The 24,605-nt window shown below is 46.2% G+C and overlaps 1 protein-coding gene across 6 annotated transcripts in view; it reads right to left on the bottom strand.

Annotated features, from left to right (window-relative positions):
- The window catches only part of LOC140458444 (uncharacterized), a 128,323-nt gene that overhangs the window by 73,618 nt on the left and 30,100 nt on the right, over positions 1-24,605 (bottom strand). For 3 of the 6 annotated variants that reach the window (XM_072553016.1, XM_072553018.1, XM_072553020.1), the window contains exons 3-16: positions 23,660-23,981; positions 21,997-22,094; positions 19,523-19,652; positions 17,420-17,539; positions 16,498-16,623; positions 15,485-15,589; positions 12,550-12,738; positions 11,796-12,034; positions 6,527-6,734; positions 5,407-5,483; positions 3,354-3,450; positions 3,197-3,264; positions 2,704-2,767; positions 1,521-1,667 (exon numbers count right to left, since the gene is read on the bottom strand). In XM_072553016.1, coding sequence (XP_072409117.1) covers positions 1,521-1,667; positions 2,704-2,767; positions 3,197-3,264; positions 3,354-3,450; positions 5,407-5,483; positions 6,527-6,734; positions 11,796-12,034; positions 12,550-12,738; positions 15,485-15,589; positions 16,498-16,623; positions 17,420-17,539; positions 19,523-19,652; positions 21,997-22,094; positions 23,660-23,981 — 1,990 coding nt within the window. The remainder of the gene's footprint in view (positions 1-1,520; positions 1,668-2,703; positions 2,768-3,196; positions 3,265-3,353; positions 3,451-5,406; positions 5,484-6,526; positions 6,735-11,795; positions 12,035-12,549; positions 12,739-15,484; positions 15,590-16,497; positions 16,624-17,419; positions 17,540-19,522; positions 19,653-21,996; positions 22,095-23,659; positions 23,982-24,605) is intronic. The other 3 variants (XM_072553017.1, XM_072553019.1, XM_072553021.1) reach the window with 3 other exon arrangements.

Raw genomic sequence — 24,605 nt, 5'->3', positions numbered from 1 at the left:
TATATCAGGAACAAAAGAATGACTAGAGTAAGATTAAAGCCAATCAAGGATAGTAGTGTGAAGGTCTAAATGAATACTTTTCATCAGTATTCACACAGGAAAAAGACAATGTTGTCAAGGAGAACACTTTAGAAGGAGTAACAGGAATAAAGACTACTGGTAAGTTTCTTGGTAGTGTGGATGAGCAGAGAGATCTCGGTGTCCATGTACATAGAGCCCCGAAAGTTGCCATCCATGTTGATAGGGTTGTTAAGAAGGCATAAGGTGTGTTAGCTTTATTAGCAGAGGGATTGAGTATCGGAGCCAAGAGGTCATGTTGCAGCTGTACAAAACTCTGGTGCGGTCGCACTTGGAGTATTGCGTACAGTTCTGATCACTGCATTATAGGAAGGATGTGGAAGCTTTGGAAAGGGCTCAGAGGAAATTTACCAGGATGTTGCCTGGTATGGAGGGAAGGTTTTATGAGGAAAGGCTGAAGGACTTGACGTTTTCATTAGAGAGAGGAAAGCTGAGAGGTGACTTAATTGAGACACATAAAATAATCAGAGGGTTGGATAGGGTAGACAGTGAGAGCCTTTTTCCTCAAATGGTGATGGTGAAGAGACATAGCTTTAAATTGAGGGCTGATAGATACAGGACAGATGTCAGAGGGATGTGGAATGTGGACCTGGAATGCTCTGCCGCAACAGTTGTAGACTCGCCAACTTTCAGAGCATTTAGATGGTCATTGGATAAACATATGGACAAAAATGGAATAGTGTAGGTTAGATGGATTCAGATTGGTTTCACCGGTCGGTGCAATATTGAGGGCAGAAGGGCAGTACTGCACTGTAATGTTCTACGTTCTATGTAGCAGTTAACACCATGCAATAATATTACTGCACCTTACACATTATCTGAAGAGCACTTTAAACTGTACTACAAAACAAGATTTAAACATCCTTGGTATGATATCTGTGTTGCCCAGGGTGGGGTGTATTGTATTAGTCATGATGCCTGTGTCCCCACCTCAGAGTTCGGAGGCTGTGGATTCAGACATCACTGTCAAGACTCAAGCATTAAATCTTTTGTATAGCACCTTCAGAATCACTAATCCTGCTTTACTGCACTTTCAACTGTAAATGGACAATATTTATCCCCCAGCCAACATCCCAAAGAACAGAATCTACAAGGTATAGGAGCAGATTTGGTCCGTCCAGGCTTCTCTACTGTTCAATGAGATCTGACAATCCTTGACTCTACTTTCCCGCATTTTCTCTTACTAATTATCACATGGCTGCGTGTGGGAACTTGTAAATTGGCTGGAGGGGTTTCCCACGTTACAACTCTTCTTTGGCTGAAAAAGCATTCCAGGATATATAGTAGGCATGAAAAAGTATTATGTAATTGCCAGTCTTTCTGTCTTTTGGTTTAACTTCTTACAAGAACATACTTAACGAAAATTAAAGTTAGAGTTGCTGTCTCAGCATTTCCCCAGGTACAGACTCCCAAGAGTTCTCAGCGGCAGAGCGGGTACGTACTTGACTCGGCTGGTTCTGCTCCAGGAGCTCAGCGGTCCGTTTTAACGCGTAAACTTGATGCTGCAGTTTTTGCCTCCGGCTTTTCTCAAGCTCCAACTCCTGCTTGCAAGCATCAAGTTCCACCCGGGCTAGAGGGGGACTCTCTGACTGAAAACATCGAGAAATTTCATATTATTTACATCCATCTGGGCTGAACCAGAAAAGGTGTCACCTATCCAGCCCTTAGACTACGTTTCACCATTCAGCCTAATCTGTCATCCAACTCCCCACAGCTCATTCACCCCTTTACTCCTCAATATATTTTATTCACAAAGTTCGATCAATCTCATATTTCAAATTAGCAACTAATCAATTGAAATGTGACTGGAAGGAGAGACATGTTGCCAAGGTTTCTCGACTTGCTTTCATCAGGATAAATGCAAGAATGCCGCATCTCAAACGATTCTGGTCTCCCTGCGATAGGAAGAATGTTGTGAAACTTGAAAAGGTTCAGAAAAGATTTACAAGGATGTTGCCAGGGTTGGAGGGTTTGAGCTACAGGGAGAGGCTGAACAGGCTGGGGCTGTTTTCCCTGGAGCGTCGGAGGCTGAGGGGTGACCTTATAGAGGTTTATAAAATTATGAGGGGCATGGCCAGGGTGAATAGACAAAGTCTTTTCCCTGGGGTGAGGGAGTCTGAAACTAGAGGGCATAGGTTTAGGGTGAGAGGGGAAAGATATAAAAGGGGCAACTTTTTCACACAGAGGGTGGTGCGTGTACGGAACGAGCTGCCAGAGGAAGTGGTGGAGGCTGGTACAATTACAACATTTAAAAGGCAACTGAATGGGTATATGAATAGGGAGGGCTTAAAGGGATATGAGCCAAATGCTGGCAAATGCAACTAGGTTAGTTTAGGATATCTGATCAGCATGGATAAGTTGGACCAACGGTCTGTTTCCATGCTGTACACCTCTATTACTCTACATTAAGCCACAATTAAGAAAATAGTTGTGAACTTATGTGGCCACACATTCATGTGCATGGTCAGACACACACATACATAGTCACACATGATACACCCACATATATCCACCCAGGCTGAGAGAGCCCTATCCTTATAATGCTGAGTACTCACAGGGTCACAGCGGTTATGAGATTTGTTCCAAGTTTTAATTTGGAATAACACAAGTCACCGGTGGCAGTACCTTGAATTTCTTCAATTCCGTTTCCATCTCAGTCTTTTCTTTTTCAAGTTCGCATATCCTGTCACTGCGTAAAAATGAGAGGAACCGTAATGTCTTAGTTACCACCCTCTTCCACTGCTGGCTCACCCCACCTTCAATTCAACAGAGAAGCAGAGATGGAGGGATAGAGGAAGAAAGAGAGATGGAGGGAGAGAGAACGATGGAGGGAGAGAGGAAGAAAGAGAGAGGGAGGGAATGAGGGAGGGAGAGAGAGAGGGAGAGAGGGAGATGGTGAGAGAGATGGAGACAGAGTGATGGAGGGAGAGAGGAAGAAAGAGTGATGGAGGAAGAGAGAGAGAGAGAGGTGGAAGGAGAAAGACAGAGAGAGAGAGACGGAGGGATGGAGAGAGGTGGAGGGAGGGATAGAGAGAGAGAGAGTGAGCTGGAGAGGGAGCAGGAGAGGAAGAGGGGAAGAGAGAGAGATAATTGCCCAGGGTGGACTTAAGGAACTTACTGGCTCTTCTGGAGTTCAGAGTGGAGGCTCTCCAGGTTACTGGAAACCTTCAGAGAACCTTGCAGTGCCTGAAGGGAGAAAGACAACTGATGAGCCAGTGATCAGGTAAAACAGAACATTCTCAGAACCAGTGATGGTTTGGATGCGAGACACTTACAGAGTCACTGGCGATATCTCGCTGGAGCTGGAGGAGATGAATAATCCGCTCACTCTCCTCTTGTTGCTTTTTAAGCTGCACCTTTTCTGCTGTCATCCTAAAACCAGGAGGGAGAAGATCAGTCACTGCCAGACTTATATCCATGAACCGACTAATAAAAGCAGCAAAGACCCCACTGACAGTCACATTGGGTCGCAAAGTGCACCCACTAGTGACACTCTCCTCATTTGCACTCAGTATGAGTAAAGTAGATCGCTGCCTCTCTTACCTCCTCTTCCCAAAGTTAACAGCCACAGCTACCTGGGCCCTAAACTCCATAAATCGCTGTACTTTCTGAATGACGCTGCTGAAATCCTGTTTCGCTTTTGGCCATCTGTCTGAATATTATTATTTTTTGTAATCATTCACAGTCATCGCTGACTAGGCCACCATTTATTGCCCATCCCTAATTACCCAGAGGGCAGTTAAAAGTCAACCACATTGCTGTGGATCTGGAGTCACATGTAGGCCATACCAGGTAAGGATGGAAGATTTCCTTCCATAAAGGACATTAGTGAACCAGATGGATGCTCCTCCCAACAATAGTTTCATGGTCATCTTTAGACTTTTCAGATCATTAATCAGTGAGTACGTGGGACTTGCTACAATTTCAAGGGGTCATGGTGAATAGCACAGATGGTTTTACAGGGAAACAAGACAGACGCATGAGGGGGGAAATGATGGATCTGACATTTTCTACAAGTTGAGCAGAAATTCCTGAATTTTATCTCATCATAGCCCAAATTGAGGGTTAAAAACAGTTGTGACCCTACAACGGGCAACAGCAGGGTGAGGAAGAACATATTGTCATCGACCAGACCTGATCCCCTCAAAATATTTTAAAAAGGTAGCCTAGACACTAACACTTTCTTATTTTTAAAGGAAAATGTAAAGTGCTGTGTTCCAGATGCAATACAACTGGTCAAACTACTCAATGTTAAACAAAACACAATTTATTTAAACACTAGCAATACAATACAAATGAGAATAACTTAACTCAACTGGACAACTTAACAGAACAGTAGATACAGTACCTATTATTAATTAACTGTTCCAATACAGTAACATCCCATGAACACACCCCTTAGCAAAAAGGAAAATTCAGACACAGATTCTGACATGCAGTTCTCCCATCCAGGAGGAACAGAAAATTCAGAGAGCAGCAGCAACCAGGGCACATTCACTGAAGCTTCCAACTCTGTTGAGACCTCAATAGCTTCTGCTTAAAGCTAAACCAAAAAAAAACAGAACTCTTGATTGGTGAGAGCTGGCCACGCCCATTCCAGCTGCTTAAATAAACCCCAATGCCTCCCAAGCTGAATACTCCAGCAGTTCAGGTAGACTGGTTGGCGTTCGGCCCTACGACCACACTTCAAAGAAAAAAAATCAAGACATAAATAACTTCTGAACGTCACAGCATCGTCGCAATATCTTGATAGTAGCAGAAGTGGTGCTTGGGGGATAGGGAAGGTGGATATTACAAGTTCAGCTTCAGAGTTTGCAACCTCAGAAGTTGAGCTCGTGGCCTGACCCTCCCACTTCGGGAAGTCTTGGGTTAGAGGAGATAGGGTGGGAGAAGGCTAGTGGGGAGCTTAAGCACATTCACGCCTGGATACAGCAGGCTGTATCTTAGACAGGACCTTAAATTATTACAATTATTGTGCATTTGACGTTTTAATAATGGTTTAAAAATAGGTGATTACAGATTAACCTTGTCTGATAAATCAATGTGATGCAGTATTACTCACAAAGTCTTCTGGGCATGGTGAAATGTCCATGAGTGACAAAAACATGCATGTGCAAATACATGAACATACAGACATGTGCATACATACACAAACACACAAACACATGCATAGAAATACATACACACATACACATAGACACAAACACATGCACAAACACAGACACAAATATACATGTGCACACACAAATGCGTGCACACACACAGAATCACACAAACACACTCACAGAGACTAATAGACAGACACAGACAAACACACACAATTTATACCTGGTTAAAGTGGCCCTCAGCTCAAACAACTCCTCCAGATCAGCTGCAAAGCTCTCACAATCTCCCGGTGAATCGGCCTGCGGGGTGGGGAGGTGGGGAGGTGGGGGGAGGGAAGGAGCCAGCAGAAAGACAGCGATCAGTCTAACACAGCACCACACGGCCACTTCTGATTACTTCAAAACCAAAAACGTTCGGGGCAGAGCGAGTGAACTGACACTGGCCTGGTAACCCTCAACGCCAGTACATCGAGAGTAGGTGAGTCAGAGCTCCCAGCCTGGGAACTTGTAAAATGGAAATAAAATCATACGACATAGGAGCAGAAGGTAGGCCATTCAGCCCATCGAGTCTACTCTACCATTCAACAAGGTCATGGCTGATCTGCTTTTTTTTAAACTCATTTGTAGGCCATGTGTCGCTGGCTGGGCCCAGCATTTATTCCCCATCCCTAGCTGCCCCTTGAGAAGGTGGGGGTAAGCTGCTTTCTTGAACCGCTGCAGTCCACCTGCTGTGAGTTGACCCATAATGCCCTTAGGGAGGAGTTTCAGGCTTCTGACCCAGTGACACTGAAGAAACCGCAAAATATTTCCAAGTCAGGATGGTGAGTGGCTCGGAGGGGAACTTGAAGGGGGTGGTGATCCCATGTATCTGCTGCCGTTGTCCTTCTGGGTGGAAGTGGCCGTGGGTTTGGAAGGTGTTGTCTGAGGATCTGTGGTGAATTTCTGCAGTGTGTCTTGCAGATGGTACGCACCGCTGCTCCTGAGCGTTGGTGGTGGAGGGAGTGGATGTTTGTGGATGTGGTGTCAATCAACTGGGAGCTGCTTTGTCCTGGATGGTGTCAAGCTTCTTGCGTGTATTTGGAGCTGCCCCCATCCAGGCAAGTGAGGAGTATTCCATCACACTCCAGTCCTTTGCCTTGTAGATGGTGGACAGGCTTTTGGGTGGTGGGGTGGGGGGGGGGGGGGGGGGGAGGTGTGGGGGGTAGGTGTTCAGGAGGTGAGTTACCCTCTGCAAGATTCATAATCTCATGGCCTTCACATGGGGTACAACAGTTAGCCGTACAACAGGTTTTCATTATTGTTCCCTCTCACCCAGGCCAACCTTGAAAATAAGAGCTCCAGACCTTCTCATTCTTTTGTGAATGCTTCCCAATGACCAATCGGAGCTCTTTCTCCTTGGCATTCAGAGCTGTTGAGGCTTCTTGCCATTTTGCCTTCCAGTATTGAGCGATCTGATGCTGCTCCAGAGTCACAGCAGTCAGCTCTTCAGCCTTCTGCTGTAACTCGACCTCCAGGCGCCCCCTGTCTTCCTTCAGTTCAGCTTCCGAGGCCCTGAGGAACACAAGGACTGGGCGTAAATTGGAGAGAATTAGCATTGAGTACAGAGAACATGCGAGAGAGAGGGTGACAGCGAGAGAGTGGGAGAGAGATAGAGAGAGTGCACGACCATGAGAGATCCCGAGAGAGCCTGAGAGAGCACGAGAGCATCCAGGAGTGCGTGAGAGAACCCAAGAGCAAGAGACCGCAAGAGAGCCCAAGAGGGCACGAGAACACGTGAGAGAGCCCGAGAGAGCACAAGAGCAAGAGTGCGCGAGAGAGTGAGTTAGAGGGATAGAGCGAGAGCAAAAGAGTGAGACCAATAAGGCGTGAGAGAGACAGCGTGAGAGAGAGAGAGAGAGAGAGAGAGAGAGAGGGGCGGGTGAACAACTATTAACAGACCGTATGACAGAAAAGAGACATAGATGACCACGGGGCATCTCAAAGTGCTGAGCAGTTGATGAAGCACTTTACTATTACAATGCCAGAGATAGGGCAGCAAGCTCCCACAAACAACAATGTGATAAGGACCAGATTCGGCTGTTTCCTGGTGAGGTTGTTTGGAAGATAAATACTGGACAGAAATCCCCCTTGCTCCTCTTGTTCAGAAAGGGATCCTTTATGCCCACCCAAGCAAGCAGATGAATAAGTTACTCATGAGTTCCTTTCAAGTAGGTTCCCTCAGAATAGCCCTGGTCAATTAGTTATTTTTAACCCTCAAACCTCCAAGCTGACAGACGTTGTTTATAAACCACTATTTCCTTGTAAGATTGTGACTGATCGCTGTCTCGACTCCATTTCCCCACCTTACCACTCAATACATCAACAAGAACGGTTTCATCTCAGCCTCTGAATTTTCTATTTCTTCAACATATAAGCCTTGAGGAGCGTGAGTTCCAAATTTCCCACCTCTTTGTACGAAAATGTACCACATATTTCCACTCCTAAAGAGCCCAGCTCCGAGAGACGGGTTAAGTGCTGAAGTGCCACCTTCTCCCCCAGAGAAGATACTCTCTCAGTATCTCCCTCATTGAATCCTTTCAACATTTTACATGGCTTGAGCAGGTCAACTTTCCAATTTCTTTAAGTCAAGGGGAAACAAATTATGTTTATGCAGCCTCTCTTTGTAATTCAATATTGTGAACCCCGGCATATTTCCCGTGAATGCAGGCTACGCCTTGTCTGAAACCAATCTGTCCATCCTTAGGTACAGTGTGCTTAAGACCATGAAACATCAGAGCAGACTTAGGCCATTCAGCCCATCTAATCTGTTCTGCCATTCAATCATGGTTGACATGTTTCTCAAACCCATTCTCCTGCCGTCCTCCCCCAAACCATGATCCCCTGACTATTCAGGAACCTATCAATTTTGGCCTTGAAGACACTCAGTGACTTGGCCTCCACAGACTCACCTCCCTGCTGCTGAAGAGGTTCCTCCTCATCTCAGTCTAAAGGGTCATCCCTTCTCTCTGAAGCTGTGCCCTAGTGTTCTAATCTCGCTGGCTGGTGGAAACATCTTCCCCAAATCCACTATATCCAGGCCTCTCAGTATTCTGTGAGTTTCAGTCAGGTCCCCTGCCTCATCCTTCAAAGCACCATCAAGCACAGACACAGAACTCTCAACTGATACTCCTAATGACAAGCCCTTCATCCCCAGAATCATCCTCCTCTGGACCCCCTCTGAGGCCAGCACACCCTTCCTTAGATACCAGGCCCAAAACTGCTCAAAATGTCCCAGATGCCAATATTCTCAATGTCAGACACTGTCATAAGGACATCATATCTTACCAATTGCCTTTCACACACAGATACTAATGAATCTGCCAAAAAGCCAAGGTAAACTGAAACTCAAAATGTCACTCGAGTCACTTGCGTGATAAATGGGAACCCAGGCTGCTCGGCTGGAAAAAGTCCAATGATGCTCAAACACAATATTCAACTGTCAACAGATGTGGTGCTGGAAAAGCACAGTAGGTCAGACAGCATCTGAGGAGCAAGAAGGTCAACATTTCAGACTGAAACCCTTTATCAGGATTAATGAAAGGTTTCAACCTGAAACGTTGACTTTCCTGTTCCTCGGATGGTCTCTGGCCCTGCTGTGCTTTTCCAGCTCCACATCTATTGACTCTGACTTCCAGCGTCTGCAGTCCCCCACTGTCTCCAAGTCATATATTCAACTGTGTTCCTTACAGAATTCCAAATTTTCCCTTCTACAATCCTACAAACAAGTTCATTCCATTGGTTGATCACTCAATCTGTAAAGCCCTGGCACTGACATTAAGGAGCAAGAAGGTAAATGCTATGTTGGCCTTCAAAGCGAATGTATTAGAGTAGCAGAGCAGGGATGACTCACTGGATCTAGAATAGAGTGTACAGTTTCAATCTCCTTATCAGAGGAAGGACGGTCTGACTATGGAGGGAGCAAAACAAAGGTTTACCAGACTGATTCCTGGGAATAGCAGGACTGACGTATGAGGACTTAGAATTATGTTCATTGACATTTAGAAGAATGAGGGGGAATCTCATAGAAACCTATAAAATTCTAACAGGACTGGGCAACATTAACACAGGAAGGATTTTCTCAATAACTGGGGAGCATCAAACCAGGGATCACAGTTAGAGGGTATAAGGATTTAGGATTGAGATGATGGGAAATCCCTTCACCCAGAGAGTGGGGAATTCTCTGCCACAGAAAGTGGTTGAGGCCAAAACAATGAATGTTTTCCAGAAAGAGTTAAGATATAGTCCTCATGGCTAAAGGGGTCAAAGGGTATGGAGAGAAAGCAGGAACAGGGGACTGAGTTGGATGATCAGCCGTGATCACATTGAATGTCGAACAGGTTTGAAGGGCTGAATGGCCTATTCTTACCCCGATTTTCAATGTTTCTATGTTTCTAACCCCATGGAGTCGCATGGTGGCTCAGTGGTTAGCACTGCTGCCTCACTGCAACAGAGACCCAGGTTCGATTCTACCCTCGGGTGACTGACTGTGTGGGTTTGTACATTCTCCCTGTGTCTGCGTGGGTTTTCTCTGGGTGCTCCGGTTTCCTCCCACAGTCCTAAAATGTGCAGGTTAGGTGAATTGGCCATGCTAAATTGCCCATAGCATTCAAAGGTGTAAAGGTTAGGTGCATTAGTCAGGGTAATTGGAGAGTAATGAGGTAGGGGAATGGTTCTGGGTGGGTTACTCTTTGGAGGGTCGGTCTGGACTTGTTGGGCTGAAGGGCCTGTTCCCACACTGTAGGGATTCTATGATAAATGTGCCTCTCAAGTTTAAGATTGGAACACAGTCTCAGATTAAGGGGCAAAACATTTAACACTGAGGCATAGAGTCATACAGCAAGGAAACAAACTCTTCGGTCCAACCAGTCCATGCCAACCATGTTCCAAAAACTAAACCAGTCCCACTTCCCTGTGTTTCGCCTATATCCCTCCAAACCTTTCCTATTCATGAATTTATCCAAATGCCTTTTAAACATTGTAACTGTATCTGCATCCACCACTTTCTCGTTCCATATACAAACCACTCTCTGTGGAAAAATGTTGCCTCTCGTGTCTTTTTTAAAATCTTTCTCCTTTCACCTTAAAAATATGCCCCAGTTTTGAACTCCCCACCTTAAGGAAAAGACCTTTTCTATTCACCATATCTATGCCCCTCATGATTTTATGAGTCGAGAATGTGGTGCTGGAAAAGCACAGCAGGTCAGGCAGCATCCGAGGAGCAGGGGAAATCGACGTTTTGGGCATGAGCTGTTCATCAGGAATGAGAACATTCCTGAAGGGCTTATGCCCAAAACGTTGATTCTCCTGTTCCTCGAATGCTGCCTGACCTGCTGTGCTTTTCCAGCACCACATCCTCGACTCTGATCTTCATCATCTACAGTCCTCACTTTTTCCTCATGATCTTATAAACCTCTATAAGGTCACGCCTCAACCTCCTCTGCTCCAGTGAAAAAAATCCCAGACTATCCAGCTTCTTGTTATAACTCAAACCCTTCAGTTCCAGCAACATCCTGATGAATTTTTTCTGAACCCTCTCCACTTTAATAATATGCTTTCTATAACAGGATGACCAGAACTGTACACAGCACTCCAGAAGAGGCCTTACCAATATCCTTTAACAAGACATTGGGTGAGGCCACTTTTGGAGTACTGCGTTCAATTCCGGTCTCTCTGCTACAGGTAGGATGTTGTTAAACACGAAAGGGTGCAGAAAAGATTGACAAGGATGTTGCCGGGACTGCAGGGTCTGAGTTTGAAGGAGAAGTTGGGGATAGTCTGGGACTTTTCTCACTGGAGATTCGGAGCCTGAGGGGTGAGGGTTCCTCAGATCCCTTTCAAATTTTTCCCCTTTTCCCCTTAAACCTATGCCATGTAATTTCGAACTCACCCATCCTGGAGAAAGGTCCTTGGCTATTCACCTGACCTACACTCATGATTATACAAACTCCTCACCCCTCAGCCTCCTACACTCCAGGGGAACATAGGCTGACTATAGGCGGCACGGTGGCTCAGTGGTTAGCACTGCTGCCTCACAGCGTCAGGGACCCAGGTTCAATCCCTGCCTCAGCCAACTGTCTGTGTGGAGTTTGCACATTCTCCCCGTGTCTGTGTGGGTTTCCCCCGGGTGCTCCGGTTTCCTCCCACTGTCCAAAGATGTGCAGGTTAGTTGAATTGGCTACGCTAAATTGCCCATAGTGTTCAGAGATGTGTAGGTTAGGTGCATTAGTTAGGGGTAAATGTAGAGTAAAGGGTTGGGGAATGGGTTTGGGTGGGTGACTCTTTGGACGGTCAGTGTGGACTTGTTGGGCCAAAGGACCTGTTTCTGCACTGTAGGGTTTTGATTCTTTGATTCAAATGGTGATTGTAAAAGCCCATTGGGTTCACCAATGTCCTTTAGGGGAAGGGGATCTGACTCCACGTGACTCCAGACCCACCGCAATGAAATGGCTGGCACCACCAATCAGATTGAGAACGAGTAAAGATCGGCGGTAAACGCTGGCCCCACCCGCACCCCAGGGTAAACGAAGAGGAAAAGAATTCCACCAAAAGGCTGAGCAACCTTCCCGCGTTTACCGGAGCTCCTCGCAGTTTCGCCGCAAGGTCCGGAGCTCGTCCACCTGGGTCTGGTCATCCGCCTGGACGGCGGTCAGCAACATCTCCCTTTCGCTGACCAGGTGGCCGCGCTCCGTCTGCAGGGCCTCGATCTGGTTGCTGAAGATGGTCTTCTCGGCCTGGAGGTGGTGGAGCTGGTCCTGGCACAGCTCCAGCCTCTGCTGAGACTGGCCCAGCTCTGAGGTCAGCCTGTCGTTCACCTGAGGATGAAAGAGCACAGGGAGGGGGTGGGGGGGGGGGAGGGGGGTGAGACAGCACCTAGGGTCCCTCAGCCGCTGAAAGAGAAAACCGGAAGCTCCAGCTACACCTTGAGGAAAGGAATCTGGTCTGGCCTACATGTGACTCCAGACCCACAGCAATGGAGCTGACTCTTCACTCTGGGCAATATCGGTTGAGCAATGAATACTGGCCCCGACAGCAACACCCTCATCCCCTTGAGTGAGTAAATAAAACTTCCACTTCATCCACCTAATCCCTCAGTCCTGGTGTAAACCTTGCAGAAATTTTCTGCACCTTATCCATGTCCTTTTCAACAGATAACGACCAGAGCCAGGAGGCCAAGTATGGCCCAAGCTTTGGTTTCACAACTTCTCTGTTCAGCTCTATCTGACTAAAACAATTTGGTTGATTTGTGCTTAAATGTCGCTAATCCATTCTTTTTGTTTAAACATTACTTTTGTTACATTAAAAAAAAACCAAGGTAAAGCTGTTGTACCTGTTTGATGGTGGCTAGTTTTTCTTGCAGCAAGACCTTTTCCTGATCTTGTCTGTTGGCCTGAGATTTGGTGCTCACCAACTCTGTATGCAGGTCAGCAACTTGCTCATCGAAGCCCTCCTTCCCTCTCAGAGCACGCTCTAGCTCCAGAGTCAAGTGCCGGACCTGTTTGTGTAATTCCAGCTTCTCCTGTAAAACTCAGCCATGTTAGAATCAGACTCTCACATCGCCCTGGCATCACACCCTCCACTTCAAAAACCAAAGATCGCCAGATTTTCAGGTGATCATTCATCCCCCCCCCAATCTCACCCATCCTAATTTTTGGTTTCCTGAGAATATGGAAGATGTGGGAGGCTTCATGACGGCACCAGCTCTGTGAAAGAGCTATTGAATTAATCATAGGAATTTGGACCCTTTTCAAATATTTATCCCATCCCCTTTTCAAAGTCACGACTCAACCTGCTTCCAACACAGGCAATGCCTTCCAGCTCAGATCGCACCAACAGTTCTCCTCATTCTCCTGTGCTTCCTCTACCAATGACCCTCCATCTATGTCCTCTCGTTACTGCCAATGGGAACAGTCTCGCATTATATCTACAATATTTTCGGTGGTCAGTGAGTTCAGTTAGCTGAACGTGACGTGGAGTGAAGCCAATAGCACAGGTTCAATTCCCGCAGTGTTCCTTTCTCAACCTCTCCCCTCGCTTGAGATGTGACGACCCTCAGGTTAAAATAACCCCCAGTCATCTGTCTCTCTAGGGAGAGAGCAGCCCTCCAGTCCTCTGTCAACTTTACACTCATAGACCCTTGAACCATCACAGATTTTAGTCGTATTTCAATGATCACTATAAGCGCCACAGTATGCAAGACTACAAGCTAATTGCTGGACAGTGGAACGGTAGTAGATAGCTGCTGGATACTGGCGTGGACATAATGGACTGAAGGGTCTCTTTACAAAGCTATATGATTTTATGGCTCTAAGTAATCCAGAACAGATTACATTCACTATGGCTGTTACAATCTCACTTGGGTATCGACTTTGTGACAAACTCATGCTACAGCTGCTAAACCCTACTTATCTTTTGACCTGTTCTGGAATGGGGGCATTGCTGGCAAAGTTGGCATTTGCTGCCCATCCCCTATTGCCTTCGAACTGAATGGCTCAGTCAACCATTTCAGAGGGCAGTTGCAAGTCAACCGCACGGCCCTGGCTCTGGGGTCACTTTCCCGCAGTTACCAGACTGTTGAACAGACCTCGCAGATGTTAATTCTGATCTCTGACTCTCTGTGTGTTCTATGTGGCTGTAACACCATAATCTGCACTCTGTTCTGCCACCCTGATGCATTTTGTTTGGTATGATCTGCCTGCATGGCACACAAAACAATATTTTTCACTGTATCTCGGTGCACGTTACAACAATAAATCAATCAACGTGCAGGCCATTCTCCTACCAATGCCAGCAGCCTTGCCAGTGAACATGGGAAAGATACTTTATATTCTTAAGCATTTGCCAGATGTTGGAATACAATGATTGCATAAATTTAGAACAGATCAGTAATGAATGTCCAAAAACATGAGATTCTGAATCAAATTAATATCACATTGAAAGGTATCTAACAGGAGGCTTTATTGATGTTAAAATCTTGAAGGTATTAAAATCATACAGTGTGGCAGTAGGCCATTCAGCCCATTGAGTCCATACCAACCCTCTGAAGAGCATTCCACCCTGACCGAACCCGCTACCCTATCCCTGTAACTCTGCATTTCCCATGGGTAATCTGCGTAGTCTGCACATCAGTCTCCCGAGGGCAGAATCGAACCCGGGTCCCTGGTGCTGCGAGGCAGCAATGCTAACCACTGAGCCACCGTACCACCCCTTGATCAGAGCAAATGAGGAGAAACTCTTTCCACTAGCAGGAGAAGGAGTCACCAGAGGGGACAAACTCAAAAATAATTGTGAAAAGAGCTGAAGGGAAGACACAGACAAAATTATTTACATACAGTCTAACAAAGCAAAGGACTGCAGATGCTGGAAATCGGAGATGAAAACAGAAATTGCTGGAGCAACTCAGCAGGTCTGGCAGCACCTGTGGAGAGAGAGAGAGAGAGAGAGAGAGAGAGAGAGAGAAACAGAATTTTGAGTCCAAAATGACTCTACTTCAGAACCTTCTTCTGCTTGAAGAGTCACACTAAACTCAAAACATTAACTCTGATTTCTCTCCACAGATGCTGCTAGGCCTGCTGAGTAACTCCAGCCATGTCTGTTTTGGAATGGCTCTTTCATCTCTATCATTCCACAACTGGAGAAATTTGGGTTGACACACAACGAAAGAATATGGAACAACACCATCCTGCTAATTACCACTTTAAAACCAAGGAAGGGCACATTATATAAACACATGTGACAGATTCTCCACCTTGGCAGATTGGCGGATACAAGCTCTGTTGGGTGAACGGATCTGTCTTGACGAGGGACCTCATATTAATCAGAGCTTCCATCAGTTTGCAAACATTTCAAATGGCTGATGCCAATAGGGCTCAGGTTTTTCACTGAGGAACGTTGGAACACTCAGGAGGCCATTCAGCCCCTCGCATCTCTATGGCATGCAATGAAGTCATGGCTGACCAGGACGCTAACCACACCCCCCTATCCCCATCCAACTCCTTTGACTCAACACCTACAGATGCCTGGGTTAGCGCAATTCTATTGCTCTCATGATTATGGCTATTTAATGGTGTAAAACTATCCAAGACCGATCTTTGCATCACATCTACAAAACATGAAAAACCATCAAACATTTGGGAGGTGGGACAGGAGGAAAAGGAAGAGATGCTGAATTGTAAAGAGGGTGGAGATTGTTGCAAATGGCCAGTTGGTCAGAGTTTGACACCTTTGCTCAGATTTGATTAAACTCTGTGGTTTAAAGTCAGTACCTGCAGGAATCGATCTTTGTCTGCTGTTGCAGCTGCTAGTTGCGTTCTCAGGTTGGCCACGGTCTCTTCCAGTCTTACAGATTTTGAAGAGAGCACATCCCTCTCCTGCAAAGATGGACAAGGGGTTTTTAAAATAGGAGCCTGCCTTCCAGGACATTCCATCAAATACTTTCAAAATTGGAAAGCCCTATCTCAGGCCCCTCCTCAGCCTTCTCTTTGTAGGACGTAGAGGGGTCAGTGTTCGACTAGGGTGTACAAAGTTAAAAATCACAGAACACCAGGTTATAGTCCAACAGGTTTAGTTGGAAGCACTAGCTTTCAGAGCGCTGCTTCTTCATCAGGTAGCTAGTAGGGCAGGATCATACAACACAGAATTTATAAATACGGAAATTAATAAATTAATAAGTACGGAAATCCCAGAACTTCTTTCAAGGTTACATTCCTGAGATAACTTAAAGTTTTACGAAAAGTAGGTGACATCTCCGCTCAGACAACGTATTATTAATCAAAATCTGCAACTCCATTCTAAGTGATTAAAGACTTAATAGCAATCTAGGTTTGTTCAACACATCACATCAGTTGTATGACACTTTGATCTTTTACTATAAATCCTGCCCTACTAGCTACCTGATGAAGGAACGGCGCTCTGAAAGCTCGTACTTCCAAATTAACCTGTTGGCCTACACCTGGCGTTGTGTGATCTTTAAACTTTCCCTTTTCACAACAGTCGCTGTGCTCCGCATTGTGGGAAACGATGAGAGTTGGAGCAGGAAGTTAGAAAATGACAACAGTCGCCCGGACTGAAGGGAGACGGACAAAGGCAGGAAATCCTTGATCCCAGAAGGAAAACGTGTGCATGAGTCTTCTGCAGTGGGAGAGGACTCACGTCTTGGTGGCAATATCGTGCCCCCCCCCCCACAGGCGGATGATTTAACAACCAAGAGGAGGCGGCTTTCCTTACCTGGGTCAGCTTTGGCCACTCTGTAAGTAACATTTTGTGAGAGTGTAATTACCAAACTGGCTTCACTGTACTTGAGGCGCAGCTGATTCACCTCATCATGTAGATCTGTCTGTGCTCGCAAGGAATCAGTCAGTCGCTGGTTGGCCTGATTGGTCGTCATGAGTGCTGAGTGTTGAGCCTGAATGAAGGAAACTGGGGATATTACTGGGATAACAATGTTGCTTAAAAGTATTTTTACAGCTAACGTCAGTGTTAACACCCATCCAGTCCACTGAAGTCATTGAGGGAAGGAAACCTGTCACCCCTTACCTGGTCTGGACTCCAGACCCACAGCAATGAGGTGCACGGGGAACTGTCCTCTGAGACAGCCGTGGGGCCACTCAGTTGGGGCAAAGCCACTAACAGGTCTCAAAGGAGTAAAACCAGACGGACCACCCAGCCTGAACGTAGACATTGGGAATGACAACTGCAGAGGCAGCCCTGCTGCCAATCCTGCAAAACCCTCCTTCCCAGTAACGAGGGAGTTAGTGCCAAAACAGGGAGAGCTGTCTCACAAGACCGGCTTGATGCGATCATACTCACAGAATCAGACAGTGTCCCAGACTCCGCCAACACTATCTGGACAAGACTGAGGTTATTAAAGACAAGTTGCAAAAGTAGCAGAGTGGAGGGGAAGATTTTCTATTTGTAAATACACAGTGAGTTGTTGGGATTCAGAGCTCACCGATTGCTAAGTCATTGGGAGCAGATTTCGTAGTAACTTTCAATAGAGAATCAGCCATACATTTGAGAAGTAGGAAGGATAAATATTTGCAAGGGTATGAGGAAATTGGAAAGAAGCCAAAATAATTGAATGACTCTTTCAAAGGGCTGGCACAGGTGCGATGGGCTGAACTGGCTCCTTCTGTGTGCCATACCATTCCACGAAACTCAAAAGGACCCCGAGAGCAGGCGCCTGGTAAAGGTAGACCAACCTCCCGAAAGCTTCTCAAGTCTTCCCTGGCTTTATCGCACTCTTCCTCCAGGCTCCTCACCCGGTCTTGGTATACCTGGAGAGTCTCCCGCACAGACTGCAGCTCCCGTAACAAGCCGTCCTTCCCCCAGCAAGCCACCGGGTGAAGTCACCAAATCAGACAGCGAGAAAGGGGACCGGGGTGGGGTGGGGGGGGGAAGGGGGGAATAGGAGTTGAAGGGGGCACAAAACGAAAAGGCTAGTGAGCTTTATCTGATATTCAGATGCAGGAGATCGACGTGGAAGTGACAGAGGTGTACTTCATGAGCTACATCACGTTTCCCAGCCTTGGCTGTAAACAGGAGCTCAACAGGTCAGTCTCTTTGCAAAGGAACAAGCTCAAACATGCCTGGCTCTGAATAAATAGGCCGGCGTGCAAAGGGAGTACACAAAGCCCCCGCCAATTGTAAGGCAAGGCAGGATTGTCTGAGTGACAATGAATGACAGGAATGCAACCTTGGAGTCACTGCAGGAAAACAGGATGTTGTTCCATTTGGTTATCAAGCAGAGTTGAGCACCTTCGTTGACAATGAGCACATTTTCCCAGACTGGATTGATGCACGGTCTACCCTGCATTAATTTCAGACATGATGGCATTCGGGGTATTGTTACTGGCTTTGGCACTCAAACTAAGGAACAAAACCAAAACACTCAGATCTTTTAGAGTGTGTGTACGCAGTGGATAGAGTCATACAGCTGTACAGCACGAAACAGACCCTTCAGTCCAACATGCCCATGCCGATCAGATATCCTAAATGAATCTAGTCCCATTTACCAGCATTTGGCCCATATCCCTCTTAACCCTTCCTATTCATCTATCCATCCAGGTGCCTTTTAAACGTTGTAATTGTACCAGCCTCTACCACTTCCTCTGGCAGCTCATTCCATACACGTACCACCCTCTGGGTGAAAATGTTGCCCCTTAGGTCCCTTTTGAATCTTTTCCCTCTCACCTTAAACCAATGCCCTCTAGTTCTGGACACCCCCACCCCAGGGAAAAGACCTTGGAGATTCAGAACAAAAACTGCGTATGCTGTAAATCCAAAACAAAGAATGGAAATTTCCAGGAAAGCTCAGCAGGTCTGACAGCATCTATGGAGAGAAATCAGAGTTAGCATTTCAGCTCCAGTGCAGATATTCTGAGGTAGGGTGACTCAACCCGAAACATTAACTCCGATTAGCAAACAACAATACTACGAGAAATAGGAGCAGCAGCAGGCCATTCGGCCCCTCGAAGCTGTTCTGCCATTCAGTAGCATCATGGTTGATCTGAATGATTTGGAGGAGCCAGTGTTGGACTGGGGTGTACAAAGTTAAAAATCACACACATCATCAGGTTATAGTCCAACAGGTTCATTTGGAAGCATTAGCTTTCGGAGCACTGCTCCTCCTCAACCACCTGAGGAAGGAGTGGCACTCCGAAAGCTAGTGCTTCCAAATAAACCTGTAGGACTATGGTCTGGTGTTGTGTGATTTTTAAGGTTGATCTGAAGGTAGCCTTAACCCTACTTGCTGCCTGCCCCCTTGATTCCCTCATAGATTAAAGATCATTCTAACTCAACCTTGAATCTATTCATTGACACAGCCTAATGTGCTTGAGGAAGAGCACTATACAGAATAATGACCCTCTGGGAGAAGAAATTCCTCCTCATCCCTGTCTTTAATGGGAGATCTCATTCTTTTAAACCATGCCCCCATGATAGAGAACATTCTCTCAGCATCCACCCTGTCAAATCCCCTTAAATGGTTCAATAAGTCTGTCTCTCCTTTCTCTAACCTCCATTGGTATGCAGACCCAACCATTTTTCTTAAGATGAACCCCTTCATCCCAGGGATTAGCCCAGTGAACCTAGTCCAGTCTGCCTCCAATACAAGAACATCCCTCTTGAAGTAAAGGGCCTAAAACTGTACACAATATGGGCTGTTCATGTATAGCAAGGTCTTTGCCGGTCTCCGCAACACCCCCCTCCCCCCACTTTCTGTGCACATCAAACAAGGGACCTGAACTCACCATTATTTGGAAATAAGGAAGGTTACAGGGATATGACATCCCGCTAGTGCTCACCTGTTTCAGAGCTCCCTCCTCCAGTTTGGTGGAGAACAGCGGGACAGGGGGAGATGAAGAGCCATGGCTGCTGCTGAGAAGATCCAGGGACGATTTTGTCTTTGCCACTTCTGCCTCCAGATGCAAAACCCTGCGCAGAGCAACAACTGGTTCATCTCACAGAGCAACAGTACCATTCACGACCAGACGTTGAATGTCGCCCTGCTTTTTTGTCCCTGACTTAGCAGGTAGCTGTCTCATTTCCAAGTCAGACACTATTGGGCTCACGTTGCTCTGCAGAGGTATCTAACCAAGGCCAACTCTCTCTGCATGCAATACTGAGGGAGGGCTGGACTTTCCGAGGTGCTGCCTTTCTCATGAGATGTTAAACCAAGACTTTAACTGGTTTGTCCGTTAGGTGTGAAGACTCTATGCGGATACTTTGAAGAGAAAGCAGAGGACTTACCTCCATTGTCCTAGCCAGGAATTTACCCTCTGACAGAGAAGAATGTACAATCTGCTTCTTCTCACATTGTTATTGGTAGGACCCAGCTGTGAGCAAATGGACAGCTGTTGTATAAATTACAATATCGTGAAGTACAGAACTCTGACATCTGTTTTAGGGCACTTCAGTTTGTCCAGAGATCAGGAAAGTCTTTACTTAAATGACTATTCTTTCTTATAGGATATGGATAGGCTGAGAAATGGCCTGGTCGGGCTTAATTTGGACAAGCACAAAGTGATGTAAGGTCAAATACAGGCGGGAAGTATATAGTAAATGGCAGAAGCTTTGGTAGCATCAACATACAGAGGGATCTAGACAAACAGGTCCACAAATCCCTGAAAGCGACAACACAGTGGAAGTGATGAAAGCTGGTACAATTGCAACATTTAAGAGGCATTTGGATGGGTATATGAATAGGAAGGGTTTGGAGGTATATGGGCCGGGTGCTGGCAGGTGGGACTAGATTGGGTTGGGATATCTGGTCGGCATGGACAATTTAGACGAAGGGTCTGTTTCCATGCTGTACATCTCTATGGCTCTTTGACCAGTGGTTAAGGTGGTCATGAAGGCATATGATTTGGAGACACTGGTGTACAAAGTTACAAATCACACAACACCAGGTTATAGTTCAACACGTTTATTTAGAAGCACTAGCTTTTGGAGCACTGCTCCTTCATCAGGTGATTGTCCTGAATCACCTGATGAAGGGGCAGTGCTCTGAAAGCTAGTGCTTCCAGATAAACCTGTTGGACTATAACCCAGTGTTGTTTGATTTTTAACTATGAAGGCATATATCTGGCATTGCTTGCCATCATTGGTTGAACCACAGAGTATAAAATTGGCATGTCATGTTGCAGCTGGATAAAACTTTAATTAGTTGGGATATTGCGTTCGGTTCTGGTCACCGCACTACCAAAAGGATATGGAGTCTTCAGAGACCACACAGAAATGGTTTACTAGACGTTGCCTGGTTGGGGGGGGGGGGGGGGGGTATTAACAATGAGGAGAGATTGGACTAACTCGGTTTGTTTTCACTTGAACGTCAAAAGAAAAGCTGATAGAAATGTACAAAGTTATGAGAGGCATGGACAGAATGGAGATCTAATCCCAGGGTAGAAATTTCAGTTATTAGGGGCCATAGGGTTAAGATAAAAGGAAGTGAGTTCAAAGGAGATGTGAGAGGCAAGTTTTTCCTTTTACACAGATGGTGGTGAGTATCTGGAACGCACTGCCAGAAGGAGTGGTAGATACAAATACAACAGCAATGTTTCAGAGGCATCTTGTCAGAAATATGAATAGGCAGGGAATAGAGGGATTTGGACCATGTAGAGTCAAAAGGTTTTTAGTTTAGAATGGTGTCATGTGTTGCCCTGGTCTTGATGGGCCGAAGGATCTGTTCCTGTGCTGTGCTGATTTTTTATTCTTTATTCAGATCTCTAGTCCATGATGACACTAGGGATCCATCGATAAGGACAGAGAAGATAAAAGAGAAGATTTAATGGGGGAGATTTAAATCATGAGGTGTCTTCACAGACCAAATAAGATGGAACAATTTTCACTTGGGGGTGGATTCCAGTAACCGGAAGGCATGGATTTAAATGCAACAGAGGAGATTTGAGGAGAACTTTCCTTTTAAATAAACACCACGAATTGTTAGGGTCTGGACTGAGCGGTTTGAAAAGGGAGCAAAGTCAATAATAACTGGCAAAAAGGGTTTGGAAGAATGTTTGGAAAGGAAGACAGCTGCAGGGATTATTGGGGGAGAGCAGAGGGAGTGGGACAAATTGGAAGACACGTTATAGAGCCAGTACAGGCAGGATGGGCCAAATGCTACATCCTAAACCACTGGAAGAGTCAAAAAGTCAAACACTGGGCGGGGTGACCTGTTTCAGAGGGGGTCCAACAATAAGCAACATGGAGACAATGAGCCAAGTGTTAACCCAGTTCAAACCTACACCAAAGAGCCACATGGAACAACAAGCCAACTTACTTATCCTGCAGCACTCCACCTCTCATTTGATCTTCAAGTCGTGACATTTCCAGCATACTCTTCTCCCTTTCCAGTTGAGAAATTGAATTTTCCAATTGCTAAATAAAGTTAACAAAAAGAGAAATAACAAAAAAACCTCTGGGTAATGGACCCTCTCTTCTTTTCCTTCTGAGATACACAAGGAGATGGCTTTGAATTAAGAAAATTCATTTGGCGACAATGGGCATCGCTGGCAAGGCCAGCATTTACTGCCTGCCCCAGTTGCACTCAGGAGCCGATGGTGAGCTGTCTTCTAAAATTACTGTAGGCCTTGGGGATCCTCTATGTTGATGAGGAGAAATACCTTCATCCAGACTGTGGAATTCTCTCCCACAGCAAGCGGTTGATGCCATAACATTGTGTGTTTTCAAGGAGGAGATTGAGACAACGGGGATTTGGGGGACAGGGGGGGTTTAGGGTATTGAGCTCAGTCGCAATCATAATGAATGGCAGAACAGGCTCATGCAGCTGAATGGTCTACAGTTCCTATGTTTCTATGACCCAGCAACAATAAACAAACAACATGGCCAGCATGGTGGCACAGTGGTTAGCACTGCTGCCTCACAGTGCCAGAGACCCGGGTTCAAATCCCGCCTCGGGCAACTGTCTGTGTGGAGTTTGCACATTCTCCCCGTGTCTGTGTGGGTTTCCTCCGGGTGCTCTGGTTTCCTCCCACAGTCTAAAGATGTGCAGGTCAGGTGAATTGGCCCATGCTAAATTGCCTGTAGTGTTAGGTGAATGGGGTAAATGTTGGGGAATGGGTCTGGGTGGGTTGCTCTTCGGAGGGTCGGTGTGGACTTGTTGGGCCGAAGGGCCTGTTTCCACACTGTAAGTAATCTAATCTTAAAAAAAAAATTATTTCCAGTGATTTTGGGGGGCAGTGGCATGAACTTGCTGGTGGTGATTTGTTTCAGAGTTATAGAGTCATTCAGCACAGAAACAGACCCTTTGGTCCAACCAATCCATCCCAAACTAAGCCAGTCCCACCTGCCTGCTCCTGGCCCATATCCCTCCAAACCTTTCCTACTCATGGACTTGTCCAAATCTCTTTCAAACATTGTACCTGCATCCAGGAAGTTCATTTCGCACACAAACCACCCAGTGCAAAAGGTTTGTCCCTCATGTCTTTTTTAATTCTCTCTCCTCTCACTCTAAAATTGTTTACCCTAGTCTCAAAATCCCCCCACCCTAGGGAAAAGACAACTACCATTAACCCTTTGTTCTTCTACATGGTGGAAGTGATGGGTTTAAGACTTAGAGTTAGTTCATCCCCACAGCTTAACTTAAATTTGAAAAAGTGGAAGCAAGGACTGTAGGGGGCACATTCTTAAGGTGAGACAAGAGATTTTAAAAAGACATGAGGGGCAAATCTTTTTTTACACAGAGAGTAGTTCATGTGCCGAATGAATTTCCAGAGGAAGTGGTGGGTGTGGGTTCAGTTACAACATTTAAAAGACATTTGGATAAGTCCACGGATAAGAAATGTTTGTAGGGACATGGGCCAGGAGAAGGTGGGTGGGACTAGTTTAGTTTGGGATTATGGCCGGCATGGACTGGCTGGGGAAAAACAGTTTATTTCTGTGCCGTATGACTCAGAGTGAACAACAGGAGGCACCTCACTTACTTTCTGTTTGGCAGAGAGCAGCTCGATCTTGGCTTTGCTTTCCAACAGTTGGCTATCGCGTTTCCTCAGCTGCTCGGATTGCCCCTCCAAAAGCTGGTGTGCTTCCTTCAGGTGGTCCACCAGCTGTGCCCGCTTCTTCCCGCTGTCCAACAGGCGGGCTGCGAGGTTCACGTCAGACTGGCCCCATGCCAGCCCTGTGGGGGATGAACAGGGTGGTACCTCTGCTTGGCAGGCATCTGGGAGGTGAGATAAAGAGTGCGTCCTCCGGGCTTTCAATTGGTCGTAGGCCCCAAGGACCTCTTCACCATTGATGAGAGGAGAGCTAGCAGAGAAATGAGAAATGCACTGTATTGAATTGAATGATTTATTGTCACATACAGTGAGAAAACAGTAAAATGCAGTGAAAATCTGTTCCAGAGTCATCACAATCCAACGCTATTTTGAATAAATTAAGAATAAGGGGAGTGGGAAATAGAAAGGTAGAGGTTAAAGCGGGTTTGTCAGTCCTGAGGCAGCTCATCATCAACGCCGCCTGCATTGCCATTCCTCCTGCATCACCTCGGCGCTGTCTAAACTGGACCCAACCAACCATGAGGCTGTCGGCACCACCTTTCACCACCAGCCTTACCTCACCAATATCACCTCCGCTGATGTGGCAGCCGCCAATTCCAATGCCAGGTCCCCTGCTTGTCCCACAAAATAAGTAAGGGCTCACTCGAGGCACGCCACGCAAAAACAAGAAAAGAAGAGAAGAGGAAAAGGAAAGCAGCCAGACTGGCCAGGTTCTGGCTCAAGTGCCCAACTCTGCTGCCATACTGTGCCACCAGGTGATGACAGGGAATTGTCTCACTGTAACAACAGCAAATGATGGCTTCCTGCTCGAAACAATGCACTGATATGGTACATTGTACTGCGATCAGAGATCCCAAAGCCCTTTGCAACCAAT

This window comes from Chiloscyllium punctatum, chromosome 33 (assembly GCF_047496795.1).
Source record: "Chiloscyllium punctatum isolate Juve2018m chromosome 33, sChiPun1.3, whole genome shotgun sequence".
Taxonomy (NCBI): domain Eukaryota; kingdom Metazoa; phylum Chordata; class Chondrichthyes; order Orectolobiformes; family Hemiscylliidae; genus Chiloscyllium; species Chiloscyllium punctatum.
Note: the sequence above shows the minus strand (reverse complement) of the source record. Positions and strands in the feature narration are given on the sequence as shown.